At 39.9% G+C, this 17717-nt stretch overlaps 1 protein-coding gene across 1 annotated transcript; it reads left to right on the top strand.

The window, feature by feature from the left end:
• Positions 1 to 3836: 3836 nt before the first annotated feature.
• LOC119738737 lies at positions 3837 to 17717 on the top strand (the record flags this gene model as incomplete). The annotated part of the gene is given in 6 exon segments (XM_038213667.1): positions 3837 to 3998; positions 5933 to 6000; positions 11681 to 11947; positions 14395 to 14427; positions 15235 to 15495; positions 15498 to 17717. Coding segments are annotated over 5 exon segments (2824 nt in total), but the record flags the coding sequence as incomplete, so codon positions are not given.

Genomic DNA, 17717 nt, shown 5'->3' with positions numbered 1-17717 from the left:
TCACTGATGTCTCCTACCGACACCAACGGCCGCATTCTCAACTCAACTTGCCTACTCGTCCACATCTTCTGGTAGTTTGGTGTGGTAGCCTAAAGACGAGGACACACATCAAAACACTGATTAATTCTGTCTCTAACCTAAGGAGTAGGCCTACATTGGCTGCTCCTTAACAATGAAACAATTTTGGAGATGTTTACTACAAATTTAGCACCAAAGAAAATCACTTGTCTCTCAGGTATAGTGTCAACTGATTAAGTGTTTCGCCCCTAATAAAAATGACATTCTTGCTTTTTTATTTCAAGAAAACAAGGAAAGCGCAAATCGCCCTCATTAAAAATGAGAAAAAAATAATAATTGAATAGGGAATGAAACGTTAAAACAGAAATAAGGACAGTTCCTGTACAAGTTAAAACCAATTGAAATTATCATGGGGAAACTGCATTTTCGAAACTTTAGAAACATGATTACATTTCAATCTTTGCTTGATTTCGAAAATGTGTATTATTCACTGTTGTGGATGTGACTGTAAATAAATTCCCACGCATCTGCTTGTAAATTAGCATTAAAATACTCTCGAGTTTGTATGGACCTTATCGCCTGGCTAAGCCTATAGGCATGAGTAGCCTTTAGTGCATTCGTTGTTACTACACTAAAAGGTTCCTAAAATAAAATTCAAAACTCACATTGTATGTTATTTAAGGTCAGGAAGGACCGTTTGAACCCCTTTTCTTTTTTGCTTTTTATGGCAAACGTTGTCTTCTAAACTCCTTTCTTCAAATAAGTGTTAATTTGTCGATGTGGTCACATATTGCATAATTTTTAACATATTTCGTGGTAATTGAAAAAGAGCATTGGAGCTTAGTGTATCATTTGTGTGCAGGGGTGCATTGTATAATTTGCAGTTTAATGCCCGAATTTAAGTGTTTGCATAACATGTTTAAAGATATTTTTTATTCTTACGATTTTTTTTTCATTACGTAGAACACCATATTTTGCACCGATTTGGGGTGCCTAGTTATTCTTGTGGAGCCGCAAATAATATGAATTTTGTAAAAAAAGTTAATAACTAGATGTGGGTGGATTTTTGCCTTCTGTATCCAATTCAAATCTGGATAGCTTTTATACTGCTAGGTAAAAATTGCATTTGGTTTAGAAAATGATTTTACTTTTAGAAGCAAATATAAATGGCTGAACGTGTCAAACAAGACTTAGTCTAATCCAAATTTTTGAAAATTCAACATCATGAAATATCGATACGGTCACACTGAGTTCATTATATTCTGGTTTCTTTAAACATCGATCTACTCTGTTGCCTTATACATGTGGGGGAGGGGGTAACTTTATAGCAAGTCAGGTAACCCATATTGATGTATGATGAAAACAAGAAAGTGCGTGGTCAGGTGATTGTGACTGTTAGGTGATTGTGGATTTATTGTCATGTGCGGATACGAAACAAAAGAGGTTCGCCTTTGGTAAAGATTTTGTTGGTATCGAAACGTTAGGCCTTTTTTTTATTACAATACAAAATAAATGGCCTTTCGGAGCCATTTCGCATTTAACTTTTCCTTTATTTCAGCTTGGTAAGTGCATAGGTTGCAGTGATTACGATATACTAGCTGTTTTCCTTAATAAACACTTGCTGGTGCGAGCACCTTTAATGTTTACTATCCAATGACTGTATGGAATGTGGTTTCTACACAATGTAATTTGAGCCACCCGACCCTCACAACCAGCCCATTCACCCCTGATTAACCTCTGGCATGTCTGGAGTATCTCTCAGGCCCCAAACAGCCGTTAAAACCACAGACATAACCCCATTTGACATTCCATTTTGGTCACAGGGGTGATCGAAATAATCCCAATGTATATAGTGCATTTGTACACAAGCCTATGTAAATGTGCACAAGCACACAGGGTTTTCCCGCCAATTTTCAACCCCTCCAGTATGATCACAAGACTGACACCCCCTCTGAAGGATGTAGTATGGTCCATACTACGATCTGGTGATAGATGGCCCCGGGTGTGTTTACCACGTGGCCAGGACAATATAAAACATAAAAATGTGTAGAGTCAATATTCCATCCTGAATCCAGGTAAGGTTTTAACTAACAATTAGGCCAAATGATAAACAGCACCTTGGAGGGATGCATTTGTGTTCTGTCAACGATAGCGGTCCGTCGACGGCATGACCTTAATTAAGAGTGCGGCAGCAAATGAACTGTCAAAGGTAGTAATGATAAATTCGGCCCAAGTCAAACAATGGGAAAAATACTCTATCACTGGGGATCAAATCAAAAGGGAACCCGACCACATTTTTTTTTTGGGGGGGCGCAAAAAAAAAGATTGGTCCCCCCAAAAGTGGGTCCAAAATAATTACGGCGTGGGGTTCGGGTTCAAGGGTCCCTAAAAAAAAAGTTGGATTCTACATGTTCTGTGTTGCTATCCGACGCAATTTCTAACCATTTAAACAATTTTTTTATGGGTGCGGTTTGTTTGTTTGTTTGGGGTTTTTTTTGGGGGGGGGGGAGGGGAGGGCATGGCCCCCGAACGGTTGAACCCCCCCCCCCCCCATCCCACTTGATCAAGAAGAAATACATCAAATTACAGTTAGATTTACCCTCTTTCACTCCCCCCTCATTTTTTTACGGGATTCGCAGATGTCTTTTTGGTAATGTTTCCCTTCAAATATTACCATCCCTAAAAGCAGTCCTGAAGCACGTCGCCATTGTAGAAGAAAAAATTCCCCCACTCAATTGCAACATAGAGCGACTTTAGGGTCCGTGTTTCAAAGAGATACAAGTTGAGAGCTACGACCCTTCATTTATATCTACCTTCATGTACATGGGCAACAAAAGAGGACTCGGCTCACACGTGAATGCAAAGTAAGTAGCGTTATTTAACATACAGCTGTAATTTAAAAGATTTATTTATTTAGATTAATTTTCAGTCTTAAAATTGAATTTTACTACCAAAAACGTAAAATACAGTTGTGGTGGGAGGATCAGGAGCGGGGTATAGCCAGGAATTACGGCAAGATAGGGAGGGCGATATGACGGCGTGACGTGATAGTCGGACGGCGCGATTTCGCAATTCCTGGCGCATACCAAGGTTATATGGGTTGCTCATTAACTAGTCAAAGTGTTTTATCGTTTCCAAATGACTATAACAGCCTCCGGCACTACAGTATTTCTTTTAATTCTGATGAACAAAATGTTATAATTGACACAAATATATGTTTGATTAAAAAGTCTTTTACTTTCTTTTAAATTTCCAAGTCGAATATATATGTTACAGTGGGACCACGTACGTTGAGTGATTGGGTCATTCGTATCAGAACGACTGCAACCCACGCTGTCGAGTCAGTAAGTTTGTAGATCGAATGCACATTCTGAACATGTAATATTAACTTGATTATGTTCAACTTTGGTCACAACGCGCACTAAAGAAATGTCACGTGCATATCATATACAAACATCCGTGTCATTAATTATCATTACTATAAAAAGCACTACAAAGTTGGAAAAACCAGAAAATACCAAGTTGTATAGGTAATAGTTTGAAAAGGTGCATAGTTAAAATAATCGTCGGGTATCCTTGTCTTAGGAAAAGTGCATCATTGGTGAGCTACATGTATAATAAGTATGCTATAAGCGACCGCAAAATGATCACTACTCTGTAGAATTAAACAAAAATAATATAAAATGTTACATAGATTGTGTATCAATTTTTCACATCAAATAGACCTCTGTCAAATAATGGTTTTGCCCAGCCTGCTGGGTCATGTGATCATAGCTTGATCACGCCACCGCCTGTGACGCAGTTCAATAATGGTTGGCTATTCGGTAGGATGCCATCGATCTTGACTGGACCAAAAGTATGAAGAAAATCGTACTTTACTGAGGATTATTTGACTTTTGCAACCAAGGCATGGTTTTCCCGCCTTTTGTTCTGAAAATCCAGTGTCAGCGATTTACGGGTACACCGAAGTAGGCCTATAGGTAAGTAACTACACTGTAGTGTTGCCTATGCATCCTTTTGTGCAGCAGGAATGTATGACACAATGTCACCAGATAAATAAATTAGGCCTAATCAAGAACAATGCGTAACGTTAACCTCAACAGACCCAACTCCATAGGCCCCTTTTTAAGTCTAGTAACTCCCTGCCTCCTCTAAAGTTCCTCACGGAAACCAGTAAAAAAATATGTTAATTTCTTTTTCAGAGAACATAAAAAGTCCCATGTAGGACTATTACGGCTCTATCATCCCTTGCACGACAAAATCCTTCAAAATTTCCGGAGGGGGTTGACGGATATGGTTAAATGTATTTGATTTGTGCTGTGACGTTTGCGTGAACGTTTCGTATAACCAAATTCACTTCCCATTAACATGTATAATTGTGATATTGTCCCAAAAGGTATTCCCATAAGGCCAAATAAAACCTACATGTTTAGCGTCTCCACCCACTTCTTTTTTTGGAGGCTCTTTTTTTTAACAAAAACATGATAAAATTTAAACAGTGACATCATTTTGGCCTCTTTGTCTGTTGCATCTAGCCCATATAAAGCTGGTATATCAAGTGACGGCCATTTAAAAAAAAAGCTGAGGCCATCTTGAAAAATAGCCCGTTCGAGCGGCCATTTTGGAGGAAAAAAGAAAAACGGCATTCTCCTTCCTTTTTTTCAAAAAGGCAGGACGCTAAACATGTTTTTTGGGGGGCCAAAATTCGTCGCAAATACTGCACTTCCTCCGTATTATAAATCCACAGCTGTGTTTACTCAATTTCCTGAAAAGAAACTGAATTTGAAATCGAGACTGTTTACCCGCTCGATATTTACTAGGGAAAACAATCATATTTTCTACCAAGCCTAGAAAGTTTTCCGAAATTACGTCAGGACTTTTACAGGATACCCAAAAGTCTAAGGGCGAGGATTTGGGTTCCTTTTTTTAACCAGGTAAGTTTATAGACATTCCATATACATGTAATTCAAATTTAGGGAACATTACTTGTTTTCAGGACGTTTAGCACCCATTGCTGTGTAGCTTACGATACGAACGAAGGAAGTCCATTATTTGAGATGGGGCCACCTAAAAGTATAGTCTATGTAACAGACAATGGCGAAAGCCATAGTCTATTACATTTGAGCAGATTCGCTGATTAATAATGCAAGACAACAGCATCTTGACTTCTAAATTTTGATCAATCAGCGGGCGCTTTCTATATCGGGTCTTCGGTCATTCACCGTTGTTGCGTCATAAACTTGAGTAAAAAAATAACCTCGATACGGCAACAAAAACTGTGGTCACGCGCTCTGTATTATATTACGCGATACACGCCCGGTTGTTGTTGTATTACAAAACACTGCATTCGAATTAACCAATCAAACGTTTAGTCCTGATTTGGGAATGAAATGACGTCACGATTTTAGTAAAGTCGACTCCGATTGGCTGAGGCGCGAGATCGTAAAAAATTGCATGCTTTGACATATCAGACGTTATACAGGAGACTTGGCTGGTGATACTCAGACTACATAAAAAGGGGGAAATCTCAAAATTGCAAGCCCTGCACAGAGAGACAACATTTGAGACAAGGAAAAATGACAGGTTCAAGACCAGTCTCGTCAATGCATCAGCGAAGTGTGTCAAAAGAAACGCAAGTCTCTCTGCATTCTGTCCACTGTTATGACACGCGACTACTCTTTTTCGGTATTTGAATTGAGGCTTAAAACTTAACCTGTGGGGTGAAGTAGTAAGAATCTCATCTTTGCCTTCAGATAAAGAGTCGGTGAAATCAACCTTACTGAATTGTCTGCACTTGTCGTTGCGGTTCCAGACGAACAGTGCAAACGGTGGGAAACAGTTTGCATTCAGGACACATAAATAATTCTTAGATATACAACTCTAATACTGTTGTAAATGTTTCATTGTTTCTTAGCTGAGGATTTACGATACAACACGATATGGACACTCAAGATGAAGCAGGTCCTAGCAGGCCATCTGGAGGTACGTATGGTTGCCTTTCATTCTACTTTAATTCCCCTGCCTTTTTATAAATCTTAAGACCGTGTTTTTGTTTATATCGAAATTAAAATCCAAATACTTTTTAAAAGTGTGATGTACTGGGGATTGTCTTTTTGTAGAAACTTAAAGGGGTACCTTTGCCCGTAATGTATCCCGAATTACTCTTAAACGCGTTTCGTACGAAACATTGTGTAATAAATCGTTATCAAACGGTACATAGAGTAATGTGTTTATGCTATGTTAAAACATAATACACGGTGACCCAAAAAATGCAAACTATAAAACATTTGCCTTTAAAAAAGGGATCAGTGGATTCTTGTGTTTTGGTTATCAGATTAAAGCTGAGAGCTTTTTTTTCAAATACTTAAAAGAAAATCAGAAAATAACACTTGGGTTGCTGAGGAAATGCCAACTATGTAATAGTAGTAATTTTTCATCCTGTACACAAAACATTACAAAGGGTTTTTCACTGTAGCTATTTGTGCATGTCCTAATCCTTACAGACAACATGTAACATAATATCACAAGAGTACAAGTGAATTTAATGGAAATACCTTTTTATTTCCAAACCTTTCCAGTATAATAAATGTGTCCAAATATTAAAGAACTTGCGCAAAATTGCACAACAGGTTTACAGTGAAATTTGTCACTGTTGGAAGTATTTGTGTACAGGATGAAAATCACTTCACATTATTGGCATTTTCTCAGCAACCCAATGTGCTATGATTTTTTTTTTCAGTATTTGAAAAAAAAGCTCTCGGCTTTTATCTGATACCCAAAACATAACAATCCACTGATCCTATTTTTTAAGGCAAAAGGTATAGGATTGCATTTGTTTGGGTCACGCTGTATATATACAGGGTGTCTCAAGGTAACCCGTAAAGAAAGGGATAATATAAAATATGAACAAGGTATAAACTTATCGACCATTATTATGATGTTGTCATAACCTAAGGGTTGTAAGCTTTTCATTGATGTCTTAAATACATTCCTCTGGCTATGAATCAGTGAGTTCTAATGTTTTCGAAGTAATAGGCCTATCGTAGGACAGTTTTGGGACAGTTTGGGGTAAAACAATTATGAATAGCAAATCCAGACATAAGACAGATAGGTTCAAGGCAACTCTTCGGAAAACAAGAACAGAATAACTGTTAAATCATTCAGGATTCGAAAACCTTTCATGTTCATCCTCAACATGTCCACGATCCCCATGCCCCTTCCATTTCGGCACAAGGTTCTTAACGGTGGCCCTATAACTTCCATGGCTCATCTGACCATTGCCCAGTGATCACGTAAATTATCCGCCTAGTGCTGTATGAAGACCTGCATAGGTAAGGTTAAGAGGAAGAGTGCTGAAATATGTATACGCCAAATCCCACCCAAAAAGTCACAAGAAGTCAAATCCAATGACATGGCAGGTCATTCCTCGATATGATTCAGTGTCATACCATGCCTCCAAGGGTTCCTGAAAGCTATAACTGACAGCACCCGCTTGTGCCCGCCAATATACTGTCGGAAGAGACATGTACCATTTTGTTGATGTTCGAAATGCAACTCGCGCTGCAGCACAGGATCCCTAATATTGATGGAAGCCCAGTTTCCTTCATGATTTCTTGAATATCCTTTGAAGCTACTTGTATTACGTCTGGTTGTGTTCACAGTGTTTTACCCCTAATTGTCCCAAGTTTTGTATTTTATTTTTTTTTCCCCCAAAAAGTGAATTTTGATCCCTAAATTGTGTTCATGATAGATAAAATGAAATGTAGCCCGTTCTTATCAGTCATCTGGAGGTTTTATTCCGAGGCGGTTAAGTCCGAGAACTATTCCGTTACCAACTGACGCATGCGCATTATGTGTTTTTTTTTAAATATAGATAATTGCGGCCCGTTTTGTTGACAACAAGATGGTATAGTCTGGTTTCCAAACTCTCTATATCATGAACGTACGGTGGCCCTGGAACGGCATTTAAATGTTGACCTTTTGAATATGAACCTTGTATCTTTTTAATATTGACGTTGTATCTTCGCAATATGCATGTTGTACGCTGCTTAATATCGCAATGTGGAAGTTCTTCCTTCTTAATGTGAATGTTCAAACTTGTTAATGTTCACGTTCGATCTTGTCAATGTACACCATGAATCATGCTCATGAAGAACTCTGTTTTGTATTATTGTAATTGACGAAGCTAGAGTGTACCGTCAAGAAAATATTAGTTTCATTAATCTATGTGAACACATCTTTTCTAGTGAAACAGCGCTTATTAGTCTGAACATAAATTATAAAAGATGAGTGAATTAAAACAGAGAGCCTTGTTTGCATGATTAACAACACTTCAAGCTAGACCCAGGTTAAGTGACATTAAACAGCCGTCGTATTGAAACGCCATCCTATCTGGTTGAATAAACTACATGGCTTGGCAAGGACATCGTACTTTTCAGTACGCTTGATTCACATTGCGAAGGAGCACGGTTCAACAATAATATTAACAAGATGCAAGGTTCAACGTTAATAATGCGAAGGTCCATGATTGATATTGCGAAGAAGCAAGGTGCAACGTTGACATCAAGCATGATTCATGGTGTACATTGACAAGATCGAACGTGAACATTAACAAGTTGAAACATTCACATTGAGAAGGAAGAACTTACACATTGCGTTATTAAGCAACGTACAACGTGCATATTGCGAAGATACAACGTCAATATTAAAAAGATATACGGTTCATATTAAAAAGGTCAACATTAAAATGTCGTTCCAGGGCTACCGTATGAACGAACTATTCACAGCCAAACTATATGAATCGTGCTGATTCATGTATTCATGTGCTATTTTCATTGAATATACGAATAATGCACCACGTATCACAACACATTGACTCGGGCATCAAACCATTTTGAGGTCTTATCTGATTAGTTTTTGGACTGCCTGATTAGAAAGCCAAAGAAAAGAATAAATGTGTGTTTACAGTAACATCCTGCAAATTGACATTGGTAGGGACTATAATGTAGATAGGAATAACAATTCTTTGTTATTTTGTAACCTTTTATGATTGTCCGTGTTGGTCTTCATAGTGCTAACTTTGTTTACTTTAGAGGTTTCTTTAAAGCCGCCCTCTGGTGGACCTGCGATTTGCTTGCGCCGCGACGGAACCGTCAGCATCAAGCAGAAAAGTCGAGCCTAGGTCACAAAACTGAGAAACCGTGTGATCCTCATGGAACAATTAAGCGTCATCTCGACACAAAATAATCGCCGCCATGCTCACTCAGTGACGTTACCCACGACGTGACGACAATTACAATAGACCTTAATTAGGGTGCGCCATCTTCAAAATCAAAGCGAGGCAATTAAAGCTAACAAACATGGCGGCGTAATAATTTGTTCGGTGAACGAGTGACTCTCGCAAAGTTAATACAGCAGATTGAAATCTTATAAATGGATGGATACCTCAAGTTTCCAGAAACATCAATCTATTCTATGTGGGTCATGTCTCATTGCATTTTGAAGAAGAATCTCATAAATAGCTTCAAACAGTGACCGAACTCAGGTGTTTGTGTAGTGCTCACTAGCACTACTAGTTTAACGCCGCAGCACTGCCATCAACGGCAAACGTCAACTTTCACTTTTCATCCGTGGCGTTTTCTGAAATATTGAATTTATTTGGCAGGAACTACTTGAATAAGGCAATCCGAGAATTGTCATTTTTTGCACAGGACCTATTAGTCTAGGCAATATAAGGTTTGACCTCAAACAAATTGCAACATATTTTTTTTCACCACAGTGCATTTCTATTTGGTCCCTAAAATAATATACTAAAAGTCCAAATAGTGTTATGCCCAATTTGCAAAAATCCGAAAACGGCCGCAAACTGTAACACTTTCAAATTGATTTGGTCATAATTCTCATAATACTTAGCTTTTTGGGGTATTTTAAGCGACAATGTTAGTCCGCTTACATTGATTTCATCATAATTGTAGTCCTATGTAACTTTCAAGATCCCTATTCCCAAATTTGCCAAATGCTGTGCAATAATTTGCAATTTGTTTAAGGTTCACTCAGATACGAACATGAAATTTTTTTTCTTGCATGCACACATTGCACACGTGCAAAACGACACGAGCGGCACGAGCCTTCAAGACACCCGTCTATTAGTTGAGCAGACGGGCTTCTCGAAGGCTCGTATCATTCTGCATGTAAACGAATCGGGGTAACTATACAGTGCACTAGCGTTGATACATTTCTGCATGGGGGAGCCTTTTACGTTCGAATCGGTCTCCAGTTCCCCTTATTTCTGGAAAACGACAGGGACTGCGCGAATGACAATTTACGGATAGCCTTATAAGTAACTCCTACCCCATCAATGCAATTTCAGCTCAGAAAACGCCACGGATGGAAAAGTGAAAATAGAAAGTCTGACGTTGTTGGTGGTACTACTGCGTTAACCCTAAAGGGGCCGGGTTATTTTGACCATCTCTCAGCCGGGGGCCGCCCCCCCCCTAAGATCTCGGCCATCGAGTGACGAAAAATTTTGAAACTCGGCACATGCATAGAGCAACTCTTCCTAAACATACCCAAGAAATTTCATGACTATAGGTCAAAGGGTTTTGGAATTATGGCTAATTAATTATTCATATGTACGAATGGCAATTCTGCTCTGTGTACACGGCGTATATGCGAACATTCAGTTTTCACGGCGCCTAGCGCCGAAAAAATTTTCGCTACGCGGTAACCCGTGGTCCGATTTTTATGGGTTTTTTTTTTTTTATTATTATTTTTTTTTTTAGAAGCTATCACAGAAAATGTTGAGGGGGGGGGGGGCGGATTCCGCCCCCGGCCTATTTAGGGTTAATTACTAGCGAGTTCTATGAGGAAACTTCAATTCGACCACTGTTTTAGGCTTTATCTTCTATATTTCTTCAAGCTGCAATGAAACATGACCTACCTAGAATACACATTGAAATTTTGAGGGAATTTGAGCTATCTATCAATTTATAAGATTGTCAATCTGCTGTAATTTCCGAGAGTTACTCGTTCACCGCATACGCTATTTTCGCCGCCATGAATGTTTGCCTTATTTGCCTCACTTTGATTTTCAAAATGGCGTAGCCTATCCTGAGAAAAATCTTTTCAAAACTTTTCACAATGCTCGACTGCGATTGATTCCCGCTTGTCGGGAACACGTTCCATCGCGTCGTAGTTGTTGAAATGTGTGTACTCTTGCGACTGTCGGTTTTGAGCGCTGACTAATGCCGATTTCCTCAATATCGTCGCAGTTACACTCCGGTCACAAAATATATGCAACTGACATGTTCCCACCAGTCGAAGCTCAGGCGCAGCTTGATCATTAATCTAAATGTCAGTCGCCGACTCTTCCGTGCCATCGCGAGGTCGACCTGAGGACGGCTAAACAGCAGCTTAAAAGCAGTTTGTGTAAAATAGTTCTGTTGACTCATCCTGCTTAATTAACACTTAGGCCTCATTCAAAAGTGAGCAATTGGAAATATGCCGAATTTCATTTATTTTTTTGGCGAAACTTTTGGGCAGCAAATTGTGCGGTCTATAATTTGGCACCAAAAAATCTGGGCTAAGTTGAAACATTTTACCAAATGGGGCTTAAATTACTTAGTATACCATTTTTTTTTATCGGTTTCGGTTTTTTTTTCAGAACATTGCTTCGATGACAAAGCTCTGTACGAGATCGCTACGAGGCTTGGTTGTGATTGGGTAAAACTGGCAGTTCAGGGGCTTGGCTTTACGATGATACAAGTTCCAATTATCGAGAACAAATACGAAAAAGATCCCATAAGGCAAGGTTTGGAAATGCTTGTGACATGGAAACGTGCCCAGTCCACCAGTGTTGAACAGCAGATTACCACGTTGTGTACAGCATTGAAGAACATCGGAAGGGCAGATATTGCAGAATTTCTGCAAGGTAAACACATGTTTCTGCTCATTGTATGTGTAGTGAGGACAAGGGCGGATCCAGGGGGGGGGGGCCAAAGGGGGCCATGGCCCCCCCCCAAAACGAAACCAATTTTTTTTTTTTTATGTGACATCGCAAAAAAGGCAGGCAATGAGCACACCACCATCTTTTCCTCAAAAAAACATTGGTTAAAGTGGTCAGAAATTGCCTCAGATCGCACCACAGAGCATCTAGAATCCAAAAATTCGGGGCCCTTAAGCGGGCCCCCTGAACCCCACGCCGTAATTTTTGGACCCACTTTTTTGGAGGACCAAAATTTTTTTTGGCCCCCCCCAAAATTGTGTTCTGGATCCGCCCTTGAGTGAGGAATTAAAGGCGTTCTTGCAGAAATTGAATACGTGTATTCATTAACATTACAAAATTGGTCAAAATAGGCAGTTCGCTCTACTTATGGGTTGGGTTTCTGAAAGCGGATACATGTCAGTGCTGGTATGTTAAATTGCCAATGAAACAGCAACCAATAATTTGATGTAACCTTGTTATTTCTTTCAAAAAAAAAGCAACGAAATGTAGAAAACAACATTTGAATAGATTTTTTTTAAATGCCATATTTTGTTCCTTTAAAAAAAAAAACTTCTCTTGGTGCAAGTCCAGCAGACAACTGCGCCAAATGTTTAATTTACAGGGAGCAAAACATAAATCTTTAAAGTTTTGTTCCCCGTGTTCAACAAATTAGATTTTTTTTATTTACATTCATACATTTTCAACTAAAGGTTTTATTCCAACAAACCCCGCCCCTCTTTCTGGACGTCTGTTAACCTCTAAAAAGGTTTTGTTTTGTGAGCAGACTGGCTCCCAGTGGGTATTTTATGACACTGATAGAAAAAAGGAATTATTGTCTTGTAACCAAATAACTCGAAATTGTTAAGTAATTATTCAATAACTAAAAATGAACCGATCGGTCAGTGTCTCATTCAAAATTGAAAAACTTTTGTATTGCTGGAAAAAATTGTCGGGATAAAACTGACAATCAGCACGGGAAACGCAAATCCAAACTGAGGTGATTGAAAATGGGTTTACGCTACAAGAATTTTTTTTTAATATAAATAACATAGGGGTAAATTACAGGGGATGGGGAGGATTCCTGTCACACTTCTGCGTATCCTAATTCCTTATGACTTGCGCATTGACATTTTTTTCATACGCAGTCGTACGCACAATACGCACCTCATATGCATCTCCATCGTTTTGTGTAGGTTTTATGTAAGCAGATATACGCATGGTACGGCCCAGTACGCTGGATAGTTTTGGGCATGCACAAAACTACGCTGCGTACGCTGTTACGCAGGTCATAAGTTATAAATACGCAGCGCATCTGTCCCGCATCGGTTGAGCGCGGTACGAGTACGCTATGTGTTCGGGAGGGATAAGCCGTTCATATGCGGCAATACGCTGACCTCCTATATTGGACGTATACATAGCGACGTATTGCACGAATTAGTACCGCTCGTCCTGCGAGCGGGCAGCGCAATGTACTTATTCGTAACTTATGAGGAACGCACAGATGGCGAACTTGCGCACTGCATACGTTACTCATACCCATCTCATACGCAATGGATGCGCTGAATTCGTTACTTTTACGCTAGATGTGCGTCGTACATAAGTCAAAGTGATCAAAACATTTCGACGTTAATTGAGCGTACGGCTGCGTATTGAAAATTTTTGATAAGGAACTCATAAGGAATTCAGATACGCAAAGGTGTGACAGGGGCTTTACTGCACATGCAGCGGACGTATTTGTGTGTAACGAAAGCAGCGTGTCAGGCACTTTACGCTATACATTTCAAGTCATATCAGTTAAAGGACGGGGATGTTTTTTTAGGGGGCCACCACCGGGGATTAATTTTGTCAAGTTTTGCCCTTTTCTGAGAGAGAAGCGTTGTATGCTAAAAAGAACCAGTACGTGCTGGCAATAATCAGGGAATTGGTGGACAATAACAAGAAAATTGCCGACGTGAATTAAAATTGATATATAGGGGAAGGAAATGAGGATTTGTTATCAGCATCAGCAGTTTGAATGGATGCTAAACAGACGGTCTTTTTCTTCCTCCCATTTTAAACGATCGAAGTCTCATTATGAAGAATGGGTGGGAAGAAGCGAAGGATGGTCGACCTTTAAGGTTTCTAAGGGTGGGAATAAAGTTAAAGCCCCTGCCCAGAGCAATCAGTTCAATGATTGACAGCTTTTTAGCCTTCAGCAGTGATTTTCTTTGCCTCATTTTTACGCTTTTATGCAAATTACGGGACTGGTCAGATCTTTCTCCGGCTGGTTTTGGTTGGCTTTTGTTGATTCTCCTGGTGATGAACGGTTGCGTTTGGTGTGAAATAGATGGCATTTTTGAGTTACCCTTCTTTCAAACCGAAACCATTTTCTTATGTTTCCCTCACTGCATTAGGTATATCAAATATCCGGGAGACTGCAAAATCAGGTATGTATTGGTCAATTTGGCATCCCAAATGTTTGGAAAGCATCACAATGATGAACCAGGAAGTGTTTTTTTGCTGGAGGTAGAGCTTATCCACTGTCGCTTTAATATCATAATGATAAGGGAACCCGTTATTAATGATTTTTACACGTGTGCATAATTATAGCAAATTTTCAATCCTCTGAAGTGTATGAAAATTAATAATCATCTGTTTTTGGATAATTTTTTTTTGAAAAGTGCACCATTTTAAACGTTTAAAATGTTGCTACTTTTCCTAACAACTAAGGGCGCTGTTGCCGTGATTTTGCTTATTAAAATATTTGGACAGAAATAGACTGAAGATGCAGATATACACTGTAAAAACAGTGTTTAGCATTTAAACACATCAGAAACGTGTTTATAGTTTAATACGTTTAGGAATGTGTTTCAATTCTAAACGTTTACCACTTTTTAATGTTGTGAAACTAAACGTGTTTACGTTTTGGGCATGTGCTTAGGATTGTATATCTAAATGCGCTTAGGAAGGTGTTTAAATGCTAAACATATTATAAATTGTACATGTCAAACGGATAATGCGTGTCACAGAAAAAGGACATCTAAACATGTCATGATGCTAAACGTGTGGAAAAAGTGGGTACATAATTAGTGTTTAGAAATGTGTTAAATCCTAAACACCATTTTTACAGTGTAGGGCCAGTTGTGGTAAGGGCTTATACAAAACCCCACCTTAACTTACCATTAAGTCATTATCAAGTGATAATTATTTTGTGACCTTTTTTTCCATATTGATAATTTTCTCTTGACCAACAGGTCCTGATCATCTGAAGATTTGCCAACAGCTGCTTGTCACTTTCTACGAAGCTCACGCAGGGTTCATCCCAGAGATTGTAACGTCTTCTATGTTTCCGGCGCTGGGTGTTGATGAATTCTATATTCATTTGAATCTCCTTCAGAGTGGGCACCAAACCACACGTGAAGACGTGAAAATGTCAGGGCAAACTAAGAGTTTGAATAGACCCGAAACAGTCCCACTGGACACATGGGAGGATATGTATGATGAAAAGAAGGTAGGGGGAAAATGATCCTTCTTTCAGGTGGGGCTGGATTCGGCAAATCGACCCTTTGTGTAACGATAGCGAATACCTGGAAAAAACGTCAAGGGTCAAACGTTGCCAAATTTGAGCTCCTGTTCTTGTTGAAGTTGAGCCAATTCAAGACAAGTTGTATCATAGATGCAATTTTTGATCAATTGTTGCTGCACACTGACAAACTGACAAAGTCAGATTTGAAAAAGGTTATCAGTGACAACGAAGATAAGGTTGCATTTTTGATAGATGGGTTAGATGAAATACCGCGCCATATTTTGGAATCTGCCGAGGGTGTGTTTACGATTGACGAGTTGTTGAAAAACATGAAATTGCTCAACAGCTGTGTGTTGGTGACAACACGGCCAGACATGGCTGCCATAGTTACTCAGGGGTACCGAGGCTATGCCATGGTTGAAACAAAGGGATTTACAGTCGGAAACAGAAATAAGTTCATTAAAGCACAGTTTCCACGCGATATCACTGCTGCAGAAGCCTTAATTTCATGGTTGGACTCACTTTTTGCTCTCCAGGCATTGTCACAGAGTCCAATCATTGCACGTATGCTATGTTTGCTTTGGCCGAACAGACCTGACCCATCAAAACCATTGCCAGACAAGTTAACAACTGTGTATTCTGAATTCACAGAGGCTCATATTAAACTTCGCTTAAGCACACTTAGTGATGCTGATAGGCAGCAAATGATGAAGAAAATGTTGAAAAGACTAGGACAAGTTGCATTGGAAGGGCTCCTAGATGAGGAAAGACTCCATTTCTCACCTGGAGATTTCACCGGGGACGAATCTGTCTTGAAGGACGGTTGTCAAATGGGTATCTTGAAGACAGAAACTGTTCCGAGTAGCTGGAGGGACGTTGAAGTCGTCACGTTTCTCCACAAGTCTCACCAAGAATACTGCGCAGCATGCTACCTTATCAGTCTGCTCGATAGTGATGAACAGAGCTTTCGTAAGTGTCTTGATAAAGCCGTTTCACTTCGTGTTGCGAAAGTTATATATGTGCTTCGATTTTGCTGCGGTTTATCAGAACGGGCTGCTGATCTCATCCTTAGCCGTATAGGACAGGGTAACGACGATCTTGCACGATTGTGCTTGGTTGAGTCTGGTTCACAAAAGTTAGCGTCTAAACTACTGAAGCCAGCAAAGATTTCGTGCGAGGGCCAAGAGTACCTGGCAGCACTGTTGTTTTACATACAGTCTGGTATTAAACTAAACAGGACCGTCTTCCTAATCAGGTGCAATTCATATGCCGAACTGCAAGTTCTTGGAGATATTCTTCGATGTTGCAAAAGTAACATTCGGAGAATGACTATCAAGTGTACCCTGTCTGATCAAGGTAATGAGATGTTACGGCTGCTTGCAAAAACGCTTCAAAAAGCGGATAAGGCATTGATGAGGAAGAAATTGCTAGGTATACAAATTGATATTGTTTATCAGTCAAATTACGATGGTCAGTACCTATCGGAGTGCATTTCTCATTTACCTGAGCAGTTATGGACGGTGTCTGTATTTCGAAGATCGCTGGATGAAACGTGCGGTCTAGTGGATGCACTGACAGGATGTGTGTTACACAGTGTGTGTGTATCTGAGGTCGACATGCACGGTCACATTGCTGAGTTGGGTCCTCTTGTTACTCCAGCCTTGAAGGAGTTGTGGTTAAACGTCTGCGAACTGGATGATGCTGATGTGGAGGGCGTGGTCAGCCTCCTTCCTGTTGGACATGGTTTGACAGAGATTGGTATTCCTGGCAATGCATTCAGTTTGGATGCAGTGAAGACTCTTGCGGGCCATTTTCATGATCTTCCTAAACTGAACTTTTTCTTGTGCCACTCCCAAGGTCTTGATGCTAATAATGTTCAGCAGGTGATTCAGCAAGACATTCCACAACTGGAAGAAAATGCGAAAAGAGCACGCAGGCCTTTCAAGTGCAGTTCATACGAGGAGGTAAAACAACTCACACAAACTCTTCTTGGTGGCCTGGTCCTTCCGACCAGCTGGATAGATTTGAGGTACTTGGTGTCGGAGCGGTGGGGAGAAGCGATGGCACTGCTTGAGGAAACATTCGGGTCATTGGACGAAAGGCTCCGTGGTCAAATGGAGCTCACAGTCGATGTTGGGAATGAGAGTGTCGCTGATGTTGAGCGGCTTGCAGGATGCATAAGCCGTCTGTCCACTCAAGTTGAGAGGTTCA

The sequence above is a fragment of the Patiria miniata genome, unplaced genomic scaffold, assembly GCF_015706575.1.
Source record: "Patiria miniata isolate m_02_andy unplaced genomic scaffold, ASM1570657v1 HiC_scaffold_3, whole genome shotgun sequence".
NCBI lineage: Eukaryota > Metazoa > Echinodermata > Asteroidea > Valvatida > Asterinidae > Patiria > Patiria miniata.
This window is presented reverse-complemented; position numbering and strand designations above follow the sequence as displayed.